Raw genomic sequence first — 13,563 nt, 5'->3', positions numbered from 1 at the left:
GTACTTCACTCTTGAGACTGTTAGGGATCGGGGGTAGTTTTCCATCAAACGGCTAAGGTACAAAATTTGAAACTTCATATTTTTGTGATACAAATTATCCTGAATCGAGTTTACAAGTAGCAATTGATTCTGCTGATGAGAACGAGTACTTTACTCTTGAGACTAATAGGACTGAGTTCTATTAGGAGCTGTTTGAAGCAGAAGGGATGAATATATTAAGTTTATTTGTATGGTACAAATTAGTACAAATTCAGTCCTTCAAATTTCTGTATTTAATTTTCTTTTTTTTCCTTGTGGTCTTTCTAGCTTAATGCTAAGGTAGCACCGCCACGATTTTCTCCGAAATGGCACAGGATACAAAATTGTTATTAGTGGTACAAAATAGTACAAAATGGGTACTAAATATTCTGATAGGTCCGGTTTGATTCTGCCAATTTGGTCCTGCTAGCTTAGAAGAGGTGGAAAACTCGATACTCTAACACCGTTGAAGCCGTGAGAGACCAGTTGACTAGCGCGAAGCAATTTCGGTAGTAAATCCAGGTTGCCGAGAGACAACTCCATTCGAGGAATAAGGATATTACTTCAAAGCGCAAGCTCATCCCGCGCCTTTCATCACACGGTGAGAAATCCCCTGCCCAATCAGAGCAAACCCCGTGTAAACGTTCTGAACTCGACGGCGGAAGTAAATGCTGAATCCGCACGGAGGTGTCAGGTAATAGTCGACTCGTATCTTCGTCCTCGCAGAGCGTGGAAACGGGAGGGCGTGTACGCGCGGAAGGTGGCGGTGAGTATTTTCTCTCCTTCGCTCCCCCCCGTCCCTCCATCTCTACGTAACACACCACCTTCAACCGCCTTTCTCGCGCACACACTCTGCCTTTCTTTCGCTCCATCTCTGTCAGCCTTTCTCTCTTCATCCTTATTCCCCGCTCCTTTTTTTCTATCTCTTTCTTTTTTTTTTGGGTACTTGCAGAGAAGAGATGCCTTTCCAACGGAACGAAGTTTTCCGGGGAAGTAAAGTCATTTCGCTCGTGCAATCTAAGTTAAGTGACTTTCGAGAGCCCCGGCGACGAAACTTGCCCCACCGCTTACCTCCTCTCAGGAGCAACCCTTTCACTTTCCCATCGCCCCCCCCCCCGCTCTTCCGTCCTTCCAACGACAGAATCCGAAATGTGACGAAGATTACCCTGTATCTAGAGATCCGTGGGCCGCTCGGGGCCACTTGAAAAATAGACTCGTTTAAGGTACAGAGCCACCGTCCTTTTTGTTAAATTTGCTCGATGTTGTATAAACTATATAAGATGAAACAGTTAACTTTAACCAACCGTCAACAAAATGTTTTGCTTCTATATAACCGAATTGCATGAATTAGTAACAGTTGCATAGAATAAAAGATTGGATTAATTTTAAATAAAGTTAATAAAAAAATATGTATGTATAATTAAAGAGTACTCCTCTCTCCCCCCCCGTAGTTTTTTAAAGATAAGAAAGAGAGAGAAATGATGCTGTCGTACAAATTTTTCTGATAGAAAAGTTACTTTACATGCGCTAAAAAAAATATTATTAAAATTAATAGAAGACATTTTATATCACTCGCATGGGGGTTTATCTTCATTTATCTCAAATATATCCTCATACTACTCGCATAATTCTGGCGAAATTCAATTATATATTTCCAAAGTTACCAAAAGCCGAACTAATCTAATATACTCTACATCGGTATATATATTGCGAAACTTGAATTTATCGTAAATATTTCATATCTATACTTGCCGCATTTCGATATTATTCCACTTTCTCCACTCCCATTTCTAGCGAATAAATGCGCAATTATTCATCGCCAAATGGACTGCGCCGGATAAACCAACAAATTAAAAAAAAAATACGTTAAACTTCGCCGACCCGCGCTTTCAGTTCGCGAACGAATTCACTTCTGCGTGCATCTCTTTTCCCCCTTTTTTTTCGCACACTCGCCGACGTGCCATATTTCGCGATTAACGCGAAATATACGAAAGTGCCGTAGCGCAATCTATACCGCTGCAGCACGGCATGGCACACGCACCCAGCGGAACGTGTCAGATCGCTCTGCCATTCGGAGTGTCGCGACCGCCGGGATTGCCTCGATTTTCGAAGAGTCACGAGCCGCCGGTCGCTCGTAAATACGGCGATTCCACTTTTTTTTTCCTCCCCTGGCCGTCCACCAACCGTTCGCCCGGTCGAGCGTGGTCCTCATCGGGCCCTCCGACCCAATCGACCGACGTCGCGCGGAGAACGTCTGGTCCACGGTGGTGCGGCGCAACCACGCGCGCGATACATGAATCACGAAGCCGGAAAGTGATATCGAATGGAACGTGGAACGGAGACTTTCTAGGTGCATATGTGCGCGCGCGCGAGCGTCGACTTCGACCCGGTATATGGCCGGCAACCATTAAAACGAGTGGCTCATGCCGCAAATTGCTGAAATGACACTCCGCATACTCGCCATAAGCGGTCCCGACGCTAATTCGCTCTTTCACCGGCCCATCCCGCGATTTCGCCGCCGCCGCGCCGTCGCTCGCGATGCCACAAAGCGGTGTAAAACCATCCCCCGATATACCGCCACATGACCTCAAGTTTTTCCGCCCGCGTTCGTTAAAACCGTGCCGCAACGAGAATCTCTCGCGAAAGAATTTTTCCCTCGCGACGCTTTACAATCGCGTTAATTGCGCCCTGGGGAGATGTAGAACGATGCGAACGCTAAAGAGGCGGAATTAGATAAGGTACAAGGGGTAACACAGTCACAACGGCGATTATAATCGTAAAAGCGGAAAGAGAGTATTCCGATGCTAATTAACATTATTATGCTTATGTTATGCATATAAGTACCTTTGATGTTTGTTCCGAGATAATAAAGAATATTAACAGTCCCTATTTATTTTAATTAATTAAAATCCTAATTCAAACGAGAAACTATCAATTTTTGTATAACGGAAATGTTCTATATATATTTTTAGAACCTTATTTTTTATATTTAATCGACAGAATTCGTTATGAGATACATGAAACTCGAGGATTTTCCCTCATAAATCAGGATTCTTGCTGATAATATATATCAAAATTCCAAGCTAATTATGTATAAAAATCTATATTATTCTTAACATGTCGTACGTCTGTTAATTTTGAGAAATGCTTGATTTTTTTATACTAAAATTATAATATCCTCTTAACCATCCCGCTACGTCACTCTTCATTTATCTTCTATTGTTTATATTATATGTTTAAAGTGATTTTTATTGTTGGTCGACTTCACACGCACAAACACCGACAGTGCGACAACATAATAAATCGTCCGGTTTCGCAGATTCTCTCTGGGCAACCTTTTTTCGCGCGTTCGCCGGCTTTCGTTTACCTTAAGAAAATACCGCGCCCGACGTGCAATTGTAATGGGACCTGTTAACAAGTCGCGGGAGAGGAAATTTTCATGTTTACCCGCCACGCGGAAATGTACGTGAGAGTTTAGATTGAATGGAAAAAGTAACGCCGGGCAGGACGGGACGAGAATTTTAACACTTTTGCAATTAACGGGTGGAGTTAGGATGACACGGTGTCACGAGAAAAAGATTGCTCGCAAGAAGATAATAGATTGTTCTATTAATAAATCAGGTATAATTAAAGTTACTCTGCAATCAATGTCGGATGAGTATGTCTTTGTGTTAGCAAACTTGCTTGTAATAAATTTTAAATAGATAATTTCTATTTGTAATGCACAAACTTAAGTAGCAAAGATTATTTTTATCAAAGTTATTTTTTATTAGTTAATTGAATCGCACTGAAAAGTGCTAAAACTTTGCTTCAATGGATGTTGAATCCAAATAGGACTATATTCAAACAAAATGCATAAAATTTTTTATTTATACATTCAACATTTCAAATCATATTCCAATCTTGATATTAAAAAAATTAAACAGACGGCTAAACCTATGTTCATTCGAACAAAAAATTTGCATATTTGAAAAATTTCACGTTGTATCACAAACACAATAGGCACCAGTATGAATCAAATATAAACGTAAATAAATTATGCAATTTGTATGCAAGTACTTTTCTTTTTTTCATATTTACTCTTTCAAACATATCTTTTTTTTTATATTACTTTTACAAATTTGATTAATTTTATGCAGATTTATAGAGTGAAATAAAATCTAATTTCTACATATTTTAATTCGTCCTGGTGACTATTTATTTAGTTTCCTCTACTTCCTTCTCACATTTGTTTTGACATCGAGTCCTACATACCTAAAAGCTTCATGACCTGGGAATGGCTGATGAATATATTAAAATAGCCATCGCTGCAGCCGATCAGAAACAGGAGGACGAAAATGTTGCGCCGCAGGAGATCGCAAGGACCACCACACCACCGCATTGTCTTATATGCTCCGTACGTACCACGCACCTGCCTAATCAAGTTAGTTAGTTTCAACTTCAACACCTATCGTTCGCTTCGGCACCGACTGCTCGCGCACGTGGTTCCATCCACGGACGTGCCCTGCCATTTCTCGCGCCACTCCTCGAGATATATTTAAGAGTCTCTCGATTACCGCGCTCGCAAAAATTCAGCGCGCTTTGTAATCGTCATAAGCGATCATTGTGGAAAAAATTTCGTCCATCCACATGTACGATACATAGAGAAAAGCGAATTTCAACAATTGTCAGCCTCTTCAGTGTCTCGTTCGCGCGTGTGCTGTCATAAGTCGTTCATAATCGAGCGCGTTCTCGAACGGCGAGACGATCACATGGCACTGCGGTGCGCGATGACGGAGATTAGGGTGGCGTCCTGGCGCAAGGGAGGAGACGACGTCGTCGTCGACGACGTCGGTGCTCGACTGAGTGCCGAGCGACTGTACGTCCATCGTTTTCGACGGCGAGTCTGGTCGCGCTTGCGCCTATGCGGCCAGTCACCTATATCGCGTACGGAACGCGTATTATGCACGTACGGTATGTGACGGATTGCTAGAAAAACAGTGCGTATGCATGCGTACGCATTGCGTGTCCCGGTGTAAGGTGTAAATTATGTCGTCAAAAATAGATGGCCGGATAAACATCGCGAAAATGACACGCGGGCGGATGAAGCTGAAACTAGCGGCCAGCATTAGCGGGCCGAATAAGTGGTGTAAGGGCCCCGGGTTTCAAAATGAGATAGCTCACAAAAGTCAGTTAAAATTTTGTGTGTGTGTGTGTGTGTGTGTGTGTGTGTGTGTGTGTGTGTGTGTATGCGCGCGCGCGCTTTCGGGTAGACGAACCTATTTTGCAGGTTTAATTGTTTATTTACGCAACTAATCGTTTCTCTAACACAACCATTGTTATCGGATATTATTTCTCGCAACATTTATTGTCAGAATACAAAATTTCAAACAATTCGTATTTTGCGTTTGGGAGATATAGCTAATTTTCGAGTAGACGAACCTATTTTGCAGGTTTAATTATTTAAAATATTTATACGTTCTATGAAGAAACTTTATTCCCGATTTTTCTACGTTATATATACGCACCACCAAGCGTTAATATAAAATGGATTGCTGATTTTTATTTTTCTGCATTATATACAATCCTCGTGAATAAATTATGTTTTCACAAACGCGTATATCAGTTTGAAACTGAAATGTTCTCCCTTCTATTTCATATTTTTATACCGTGATATAAGTTCGTCGCTACAAAACAGATGTTTTTCATTCAATATCTGTAATATAACGAAATACAAATTTAAATAATCACTCATCAAAATAATTTCTCAATTATTTAATACAAAATAAAATTTTTTAAAATATTTATAACAGACGAGTGTTGCGTGCGCGAGCGTTTATAAAATAAAGCATCTGTTCTGCTATTCTTGCAAAAATATTATGCATATTTAAAATAACCAGTGTTTGTGTAAAAGATTTATTATTCATTCTGCCATATGTCTCTGAAAATTCACAAATGACGAGGGTATGACAAAGGTGGTGAACATATTACAAATGTGCAAGGTCCTTGGTTGAAGCGTTTCCATGGAGATATATCATTGTGGTTGGCCTATTTCCAACCATGAGGACGTACTCGGTGGCCGCAAATATTTGCTAATTACAGTGTAACGTCGTCTATAACTGCAAAAGCTGTATCTAGTGATTACTGCCAGCATCGCTTTTGATCTCAAACGTTATCGACGATCACGCGGAATATGTTCAATGATCGTTCGAGCATCCTCTCGATATCGCGTCGAGTAGCGGGCGCGCACCTTTGCGCGATTTTTCAATCAGAGGCAATATTCCGGCAGTAGCGCAAAACCGGATAAACCGTTGGAAAAAAAAGCGCGCAAGTGGATAGTTTTTTTCCCCCGTGCAATCCGCGGACGATGCATATTCCCTCGCTATTTTCGCAGCCCGCGCCCTGCCGCCCGCGATGAAGCTGAAACTAGCGGCCAGCATTAGCGGCTGACCAGGGCCGAATAAGTGGTGTAAGGGCCCCGGGTTACAAAATAAGATAGCTCACAAAAGTCAGTTAAAATTTTGTGTGTGTGTGTGTGTGTGTGTGTATGTGCGCGTGTGTGTTAGTGTGTGTGTGCGCGCGCGCGCTTTCGGGTAGACGAACTATTTGCAGGTTTAATTGTTTATTTACGCAACTAATCGTTTCTCTAACACAACCATTGTTATCAGATATTATTTCTCGCAACATTTATGTCAGAATACAAAATTTCAAACGATTCGTATTTGCGTTTGGGAGATATAGCTAATTTTCGAGTAGACGAACCTATTTTGCAGGTTTAATTATTTATTTACGTAACTAATCGTTGCTCTAACACAACCTTTGTTATCGGATATTATTTCTCGCAAACATTTATTGTCAGAATACAAAATTTCAAACGATTCGTATTTTGCGTTTGGGAGATATAGCTAATTTCGAGTAGAGAAACCTATTTTGCAGGTTTAATTATTTATTTACGTAACTAATCGTTGCTCTAACACAACCTTTGTTATCGGATATTATTTCTCGCAACATTTATTGTCAAAATACAAAATTTCAAACGATTCGTATTTTGCGTTTGGGAGATATAGCTAATTTTCGAGTAGACAAACCTATTTTGCAGGTTTAATTGTTTATTTACGTAACTAATCGTTTCTCTAACACAACCATTGCTTTTGGATATAATTTCTCGCAACATTTATTGACAGAATACAAAATTTCAAACGATTCTTATTTTGCGTTTGGGAGATATAGCTTATTTTTGAATAGACAAACCTATTTTGCAGTATAAATATATAAAGACGTGAAATGAATCGGATTTACGGATATAATTTCGAAATAATACCGGAAACCTTTGTCGCTCGTAATTCTATCGAGCTCGTTGTTGACGTGACGACAGAGTGCCGATTAACGGCCACGACTCGGCGAACAACGACGAAATTGACGTTCGGCGTCCAATAACATCAAAAACTTTTCAATCCACTTGGAGTCATGAAATTTCGTCGTAATGGTACCCACCCTCCCCGCCCGTTCGTGTTCGCGACTTCGTATCCCCGGGTCCTGGCTTCGTTAGCACGCAATATCGTCACTGACGAGCTTTAAGCCCGACACACGAAAGGGCGGAGGCAACGTAACGACGAAAGAAATAATTTCGAATGATCTCGCCTGTCGGTCCAGATCACCCGCGCCGATTCCTCGTGCCCCGTGATCTCGGGTGGGGAAAGGTCGGAGATATCGGCGCGCGATCGACGACGCCGCTCGCGCGCGCGTTGTCCGAAAGCGTTAGAATTTAATTAAATCGGTCCCCGGCTATCCCTGTCGTGTCGCAGAGGCCACTTCCTTTCCACCCTCAGCTCTGGCGACAGTCCCTCGCCGGACAGTTCGCAGCCTCGGGATTCACAATTTGATCTTCGCGTAGAGTTTAACTTCCAGAGAGCGGACCATTCCTCTGGTCCCCCTTCTTCCGTCCTACCCCCCGCGATGCTCGACAAAACGGCGCTTTAATTATACCGCGGGATTAATTAACTCTCCGTCGAACTCCGGCGGCGGAACACACCCGCGGGACTCGCCGCGCCCGCGCCGCTGAGCCGATCGCAAATAATTAAAGACCGTTTTTTGTTCGTTTCCTTCGCTCTTTCTTTCGTGGAACCGCGCCGCCCTCGCGCTTACACGCAAACAGATGCTTCGCGGAGTGATTGACGGAGTGATTAATATTTATTGACGACTCGTCGATGCGACGACATTGATGCTCGATGTACGAACGAAATGTCATTACGTTCGTGGAAAGAAGTTGCAAGCATGCAATAATACCGCAAACTGCGCAACATGATCAATAGAAGGTATTATAATTTATAAATTCTTGTTTTATATTAAAGAAATTGTATAAAAAGCACAAAGAGAGAAAGAGAGTCCCAAATCTCATATAATTATATCTCTATATAACTGGTATCCTATTTTTCTATTTTCTCACCATTTTCTAGCAATAAATCAGTAAAGGTTTGATTGAAACTTTTAGAGATTTATAACTTAAGAATATATTTCATCTTGCTCCATCCATGACATTTTTCAATATAATATTTTCTCGTCTTATACGAATTGCATATTGTTCAATGTAATTTGACTTATCGTTGAAAAATGCATTCTACCTGATTGCAAAAGTAATTTCACCAGAGAGAAATGTGAATCGGACTACAACTTCTGAGGATGTAGTTCGAGCTTCCGTGCGCAGAATCACGCAAGCGTATAGCGTATGTATGTGCGTATATAAATTGGACGGCACACGAACTCAATCTGCGCACATATAAGGAAAGTTACACGAATATACCTAAAGCTAAGAGTGGATCTAGCCGAATCCATTAAATATTTGAGCGAACGAAAGAGGCTAGGGAAGCAAGCTCGTGGAGGAAGTCTCCCCTCGGCTCTTAAGATCCATAGTAGCCCAACTCTCTCTCTGTATTAATATTTACATTTATATTTCTTCCTCGTCGTCCCTCTTATTTCAACTTAATGCCGCCGGGGATTTCCAGCGTTCCAGACTGAATTATTATGATTTTCACAATTCAACACATTTCGAGCAACTATATTCCGGATTGTACGCTTCTTGATAAGCGATATACACCTTCGCGTGTCATATCGATTCTAGTATTTTGTATGATTTACACTGAGAATTAATTATAGCTTGCAACGCTTCGCAAATAAATTTTTAAATGGATTCTTTATAAATTTCTCCACTGTTTTCATATCTACGCTTTCAATGAATCTTTCGCTTTAGAACACATTTAAAAAAAAAACAGATTTATAGCTAATAAAATTAAATTTTTGTTTAAATTATATATATATAACTTTAAGAAGCTAATTTTGTCATAGCTATTTATATATATATTTATCTATATTACGTTAATAATATGTTTATCTTAATAATGTTATCGTTATATCAGTAATTTTCAGAGAGCCAAATAAACACTCCGCCAAATTCCTGATTAAATCAAGACAAACTAAATGTGTGTAACATCCGCAAATGTTTGATTGCTGTGATCGATTGACCACACATTGGCCGTCCTCTTATCTTTAACTGAAATGAATCAAAAGATCCTTCTAATGGAAGCGTTACTTTGTTATAAGTCCAAAAATAATTAATAATAAATTTATTTCATTAATAGAGAATAATTATCGCGAAATTGATACTTTATATTAATCAGATTTTTTGTTACACTTTTTATTATTGTCATTTATTATCGTATTATTTTATTATCGTTAGAAATATATGCAAGAAATCGTATCTTTTTATATAAACTGCTCGATTTTATCACCGAATATCGTTGCAGTTAGATATACTTTGGTTGACTTGATCATAGACATACATTTTTATAAATTATATTAGGCTACACTTTTAATTTTAAAGTCTCGAACTTTTATTCAGTAAAAACAAACCGTAAAGACCTTTCGCCATTCCCGCCGTTTGTAATCGGCAGTCTTTTCTTTACACATGTGTTATTCAATTTTTGTCTGTGCATAATTCATTATTTTTCACATGACTTATTTTATATACAATACGATATAAATTTCATCAAAATACAATGTTACAAATACAACATTATTACAAAATATATAATCGAGCTGCTTATACATTTAATTTTATAAATAACAAATTACTCAAAAATGTCGGAAATGCGTATAATAATACAGAATTCACGATTTTTGTACCAGACACAAAATTATTGGCTGTGTGTAATAGGTATGTTCATAAATGACAATTAATTATGCGGCAGGCAATTATTAATTATTCGTTTACAATTATGGAGCTTATTAAGCGTTAAATAACAAGCAACCGCGACTAAAAAACTCATTAATGAATTTATTAATTTATGTTCCTCGCAGGAAATAATACTGCGATTACTGACGTGTGTTATAGGCCTTATGAAACGATTGCGTTATCATGACGTTTAATGAATTATTATTAGCTCGACGATTTAGCTAAATCGAAGCCCCTTTCATCATGGCCGCCCTTTGGCCATGACGTGCACACGCACGTTTGTGAAGTTGGCACAACATTCTACAAATTTCAAAAAAATACTAATAAGAGTTTTAATAGCACTTTTCATAGTTCTACAGTTCCTGATAAAAATTTAAACGAGTCCCTTATATTAAAAAATCGAAATTGAAAAAATGTCATGCAACTTCGTGAATCTAGTACATTTTCTGCTCTAAAGTACTAAAATACATTGAATATTGTAAAATTTGACAAGAGTTTCCGATAGTTCTATTCGAATTTCGCATCACATATGTACAATTTCAGATCGATACCCGATCGATACTCCACCAAATAACAATTTTTTATATCCGCACTCAGCACGACACTGTCGACATTTATTGTTAGTAATGTGTCATGCTGATGATTTTCCGCAGTTCTAACGAGATTATTTTCGACAGTACTTGGTTCTACAAGAGTTACAGCACGACACTTAGTGAAAACAATTTTTAACAGAGTTAACACATCTTCACAAATTGTAAGTGTCGTGCTAGACGTGGATATAAAAAATTGTTTAAAAATGGTTAATTACTGGAATATCTGAAACACTGTATATATGTGTGGAACACTCGTATACATATAACTATCGAGAACTCTTGTCAAATATTATAATATTCAACGCGTTTTGCTTCTTTAGAAACAAGAGTGTCGTGTTAGATTTCGCGAGGTTAGCACATTTTTTCAATTTCGATTTTTTAATATAAGAAATGAGGAATTCTTTCTAATTTTTATCAGTTGTAGAACTATAAAAACTGCTATTAGAACTCTTAGTATTTTTTTTAAATTCGTAGAATGTCGTCTACCAATCAGCGTGCCATCCTGCACAGACGCATGGCACGTTGATTGGTAAACAACACAAAAAAGGAACGATTCTCATGGTGGAGAGCGACCTCAAAACACCCTGCTTTTGTCAAATCCCACAGGATCGGTCCACGAAGTTAAGCAAAGGACCCGCCGCATCAAAAAGAAAATAATCCGGCATCTTTCGGGGATTGCCTCCGATAATTTCGACAAAGGATCGATGACAATTACTGTTTTTCAAATTATTGCATACAAATATTTTACAATTTTTTTATATAATAAAAACAGTGAGATCTCTGTCACTGTTATTTGTACAACGAGATCAACATATATTCTCCCATTATTGAGATATATCTCCCGTATCTCGTCCCGTATCAAAAAATACAATAGATAAAATTACTCGTGACTTTTGAGCCAGATATTTTATTTCTTACATTTCAATGAATAAGCTACTGTCGCAAATTTTATGCTTTATATTACGTGGACTCGTTAGCATAAAACGATTGTTTTGTCAGTTTTGTGGAATCGTTGTCTAAAACGATTAATTTCATTCAATTGAGAGTTCTATAATGGAATTGTTATAGTATCCTAATTTGACGCAATTTGATTAATGCGTGTAATAAAATAAATGTGTAGTAATAAATTTGGCAATATATTAATAATAAATTTTACACGCAAATTGTTTTTCTTTCTTTCAATGAGGATTTGAATAGTTAATTAAGTACGCGATTTAAAAGGAGTTTTATATACGTAGAAAATACATTTTCGTTTTGATGGAGAAAGTATTTATGTATTGGAAATTTTGATTGAATTGGCAATTTGAAGTATTTTATACGTATTTATTAACATTAAATATATTATAAATACATATTTTGCTAAGTGCTTTGAAGAATCTTAAGATATAATTTAAAATATTTTGTATATTGCACAGTGATTTGAAATGCACTGCGCAAACAAATGATTGCTTCCATCAACATTTCAACAGAATAAACAATAAACATCGAAATAGGTTATGAAGTGCTCACCTCGCGATTGCTCCGCCATCATCCGGTGTCCCGGTATCTCTTTGGCCTTCTTCTGCTCTCTTGTCTCTTCGTCGTCGCCTCTTCGTGGCACAGATGTATCTATTTGCGAAAACACGTTAGTTAATTAAGTGTAATCGCTAGCACACATACTCGCGCGGCATTTCGTACGACACTCTCAATATTTAGACTACTTGCACGTCTTGCACCTTGCACCGCGACGCCGGGCGGCGACGCGCAATGCTCGCAATATTTCGATTATGTTAAATTGTCAAAATTATTATATAATATTATATAATATTATACTAAGTCGGACTCTCTCTCTTTCATAGTTATAATAATATTAAGTTATTACTATATAGCAAGTTTTTTAGAGTAATATTTTTAGTAATTTTATAATTTTATAATAATTATAAATGTAAAGTAATTTAATTGGCATAAGATCGCTATTTGCGATTTAATTAGAAAACTTCGGATGTAAAACTAAATATGTGCGATTTGCAAAAAGTTCCGATTATTTTCTAAAAGTTCTAATATTCCTGCTATGTTTCTAAAAGAATTTAAAGCAATTACAAGCGACAAAAGCGATAATTGCGCTTTTACTTCTGTCTCTATAATAGTCATTTACATTTGACGTCAATCATGGCTGTGATAACGATAGTCCAGGAATCGATTCCCGGCGTCATAGCATCAACGACGACCCTTGATCGTAGCTCGCGATATCCCGGACCTCCGCAAGGATTACCGATCCGCACAATCATTTTGGGCTTAACGAACCCCCACACACCCGAGCTTCAATACACACTGCGCACACACATACATTTACACATTGCATACATGCATTTAAATTACGGTTTTGTGAGAGATAATGCATATATAAAAAGCTTTGATATATCTTTTGCTTCCAAATCTTAAAGATTTAAGCGATGAAATATTGAAAATTTAGTATTAATTAGTCCGGAACGTACAAAATAGAATATTTAGCGTAAAATTAATATACAAACCGTTAAATATTTTGATTCTCTCTTGAATAAAATTAATTTTATTTTACATAATAAGTCAACGATCTTGCAAAGTATTTATCTGAAATAAATGTAATACTTATTAAAATTTAACTTGCTAGAGTTTTAGCTTTAGCTTTCAAACGAGCCCAAGATCATTTTCTTGCGATTTTTTTGGGCAAAAGTATTGGCAATTGTATCGATTCGCAATTTCACGGGAATACTTTAAGAATAAAAA

The 13,563-nt window shown here is 38.0% G+C and overlaps 1 protein-coding gene across 4 annotated transcripts in view; it reads right to left on the bottom strand.

Moving 5' to 3' along the window:
• The window catches only part of LOC139813868 (tyrosine-protein kinase Dnt), a 116,097-nt gene that overhangs the window by 81,624 nt on the left and 20,910 nt on the right, over positions 1-13,563 (bottom strand). For 2 of the 4 annotated variants that reach the window (XM_071779677.1, XM_071779678.1), the window contains exon 1: positions 4,273-4,365. The exons of 1 other annotated variant lie outside the window; for it this stretch is intronic. Coding sequence is in view for 1 of the 3 variants with exons in the window: in XM_071779675.1 (XP_071635776.1) it covers positions 4,273-4,399 (127 nt within the window). In the remaining 2 variants the exon portion in view is untranslated. Of the gene's footprint in view, positions 1-4,272; positions 4,852-13,563 lie in introns of those variants that run through there. One more of the 4 variants, XM_071779675.1, reaches the window with a different exon arrangement.

The sequence above is a fragment of the Temnothorax longispinosus genome, chromosome 5 (genome assembly GCF_030848805.1).
Source record: "Temnothorax longispinosus isolate EJ_2023e chromosome 5, Tlon_JGU_v1, whole genome shotgun sequence".
NCBI lineage: Eukaryota > Metazoa > Arthropoda > Insecta > Hymenoptera > Formicidae > Temnothorax > Temnothorax longispinosus.
This window is presented reverse-complemented; position numbering and strand designations above follow the sequence as displayed.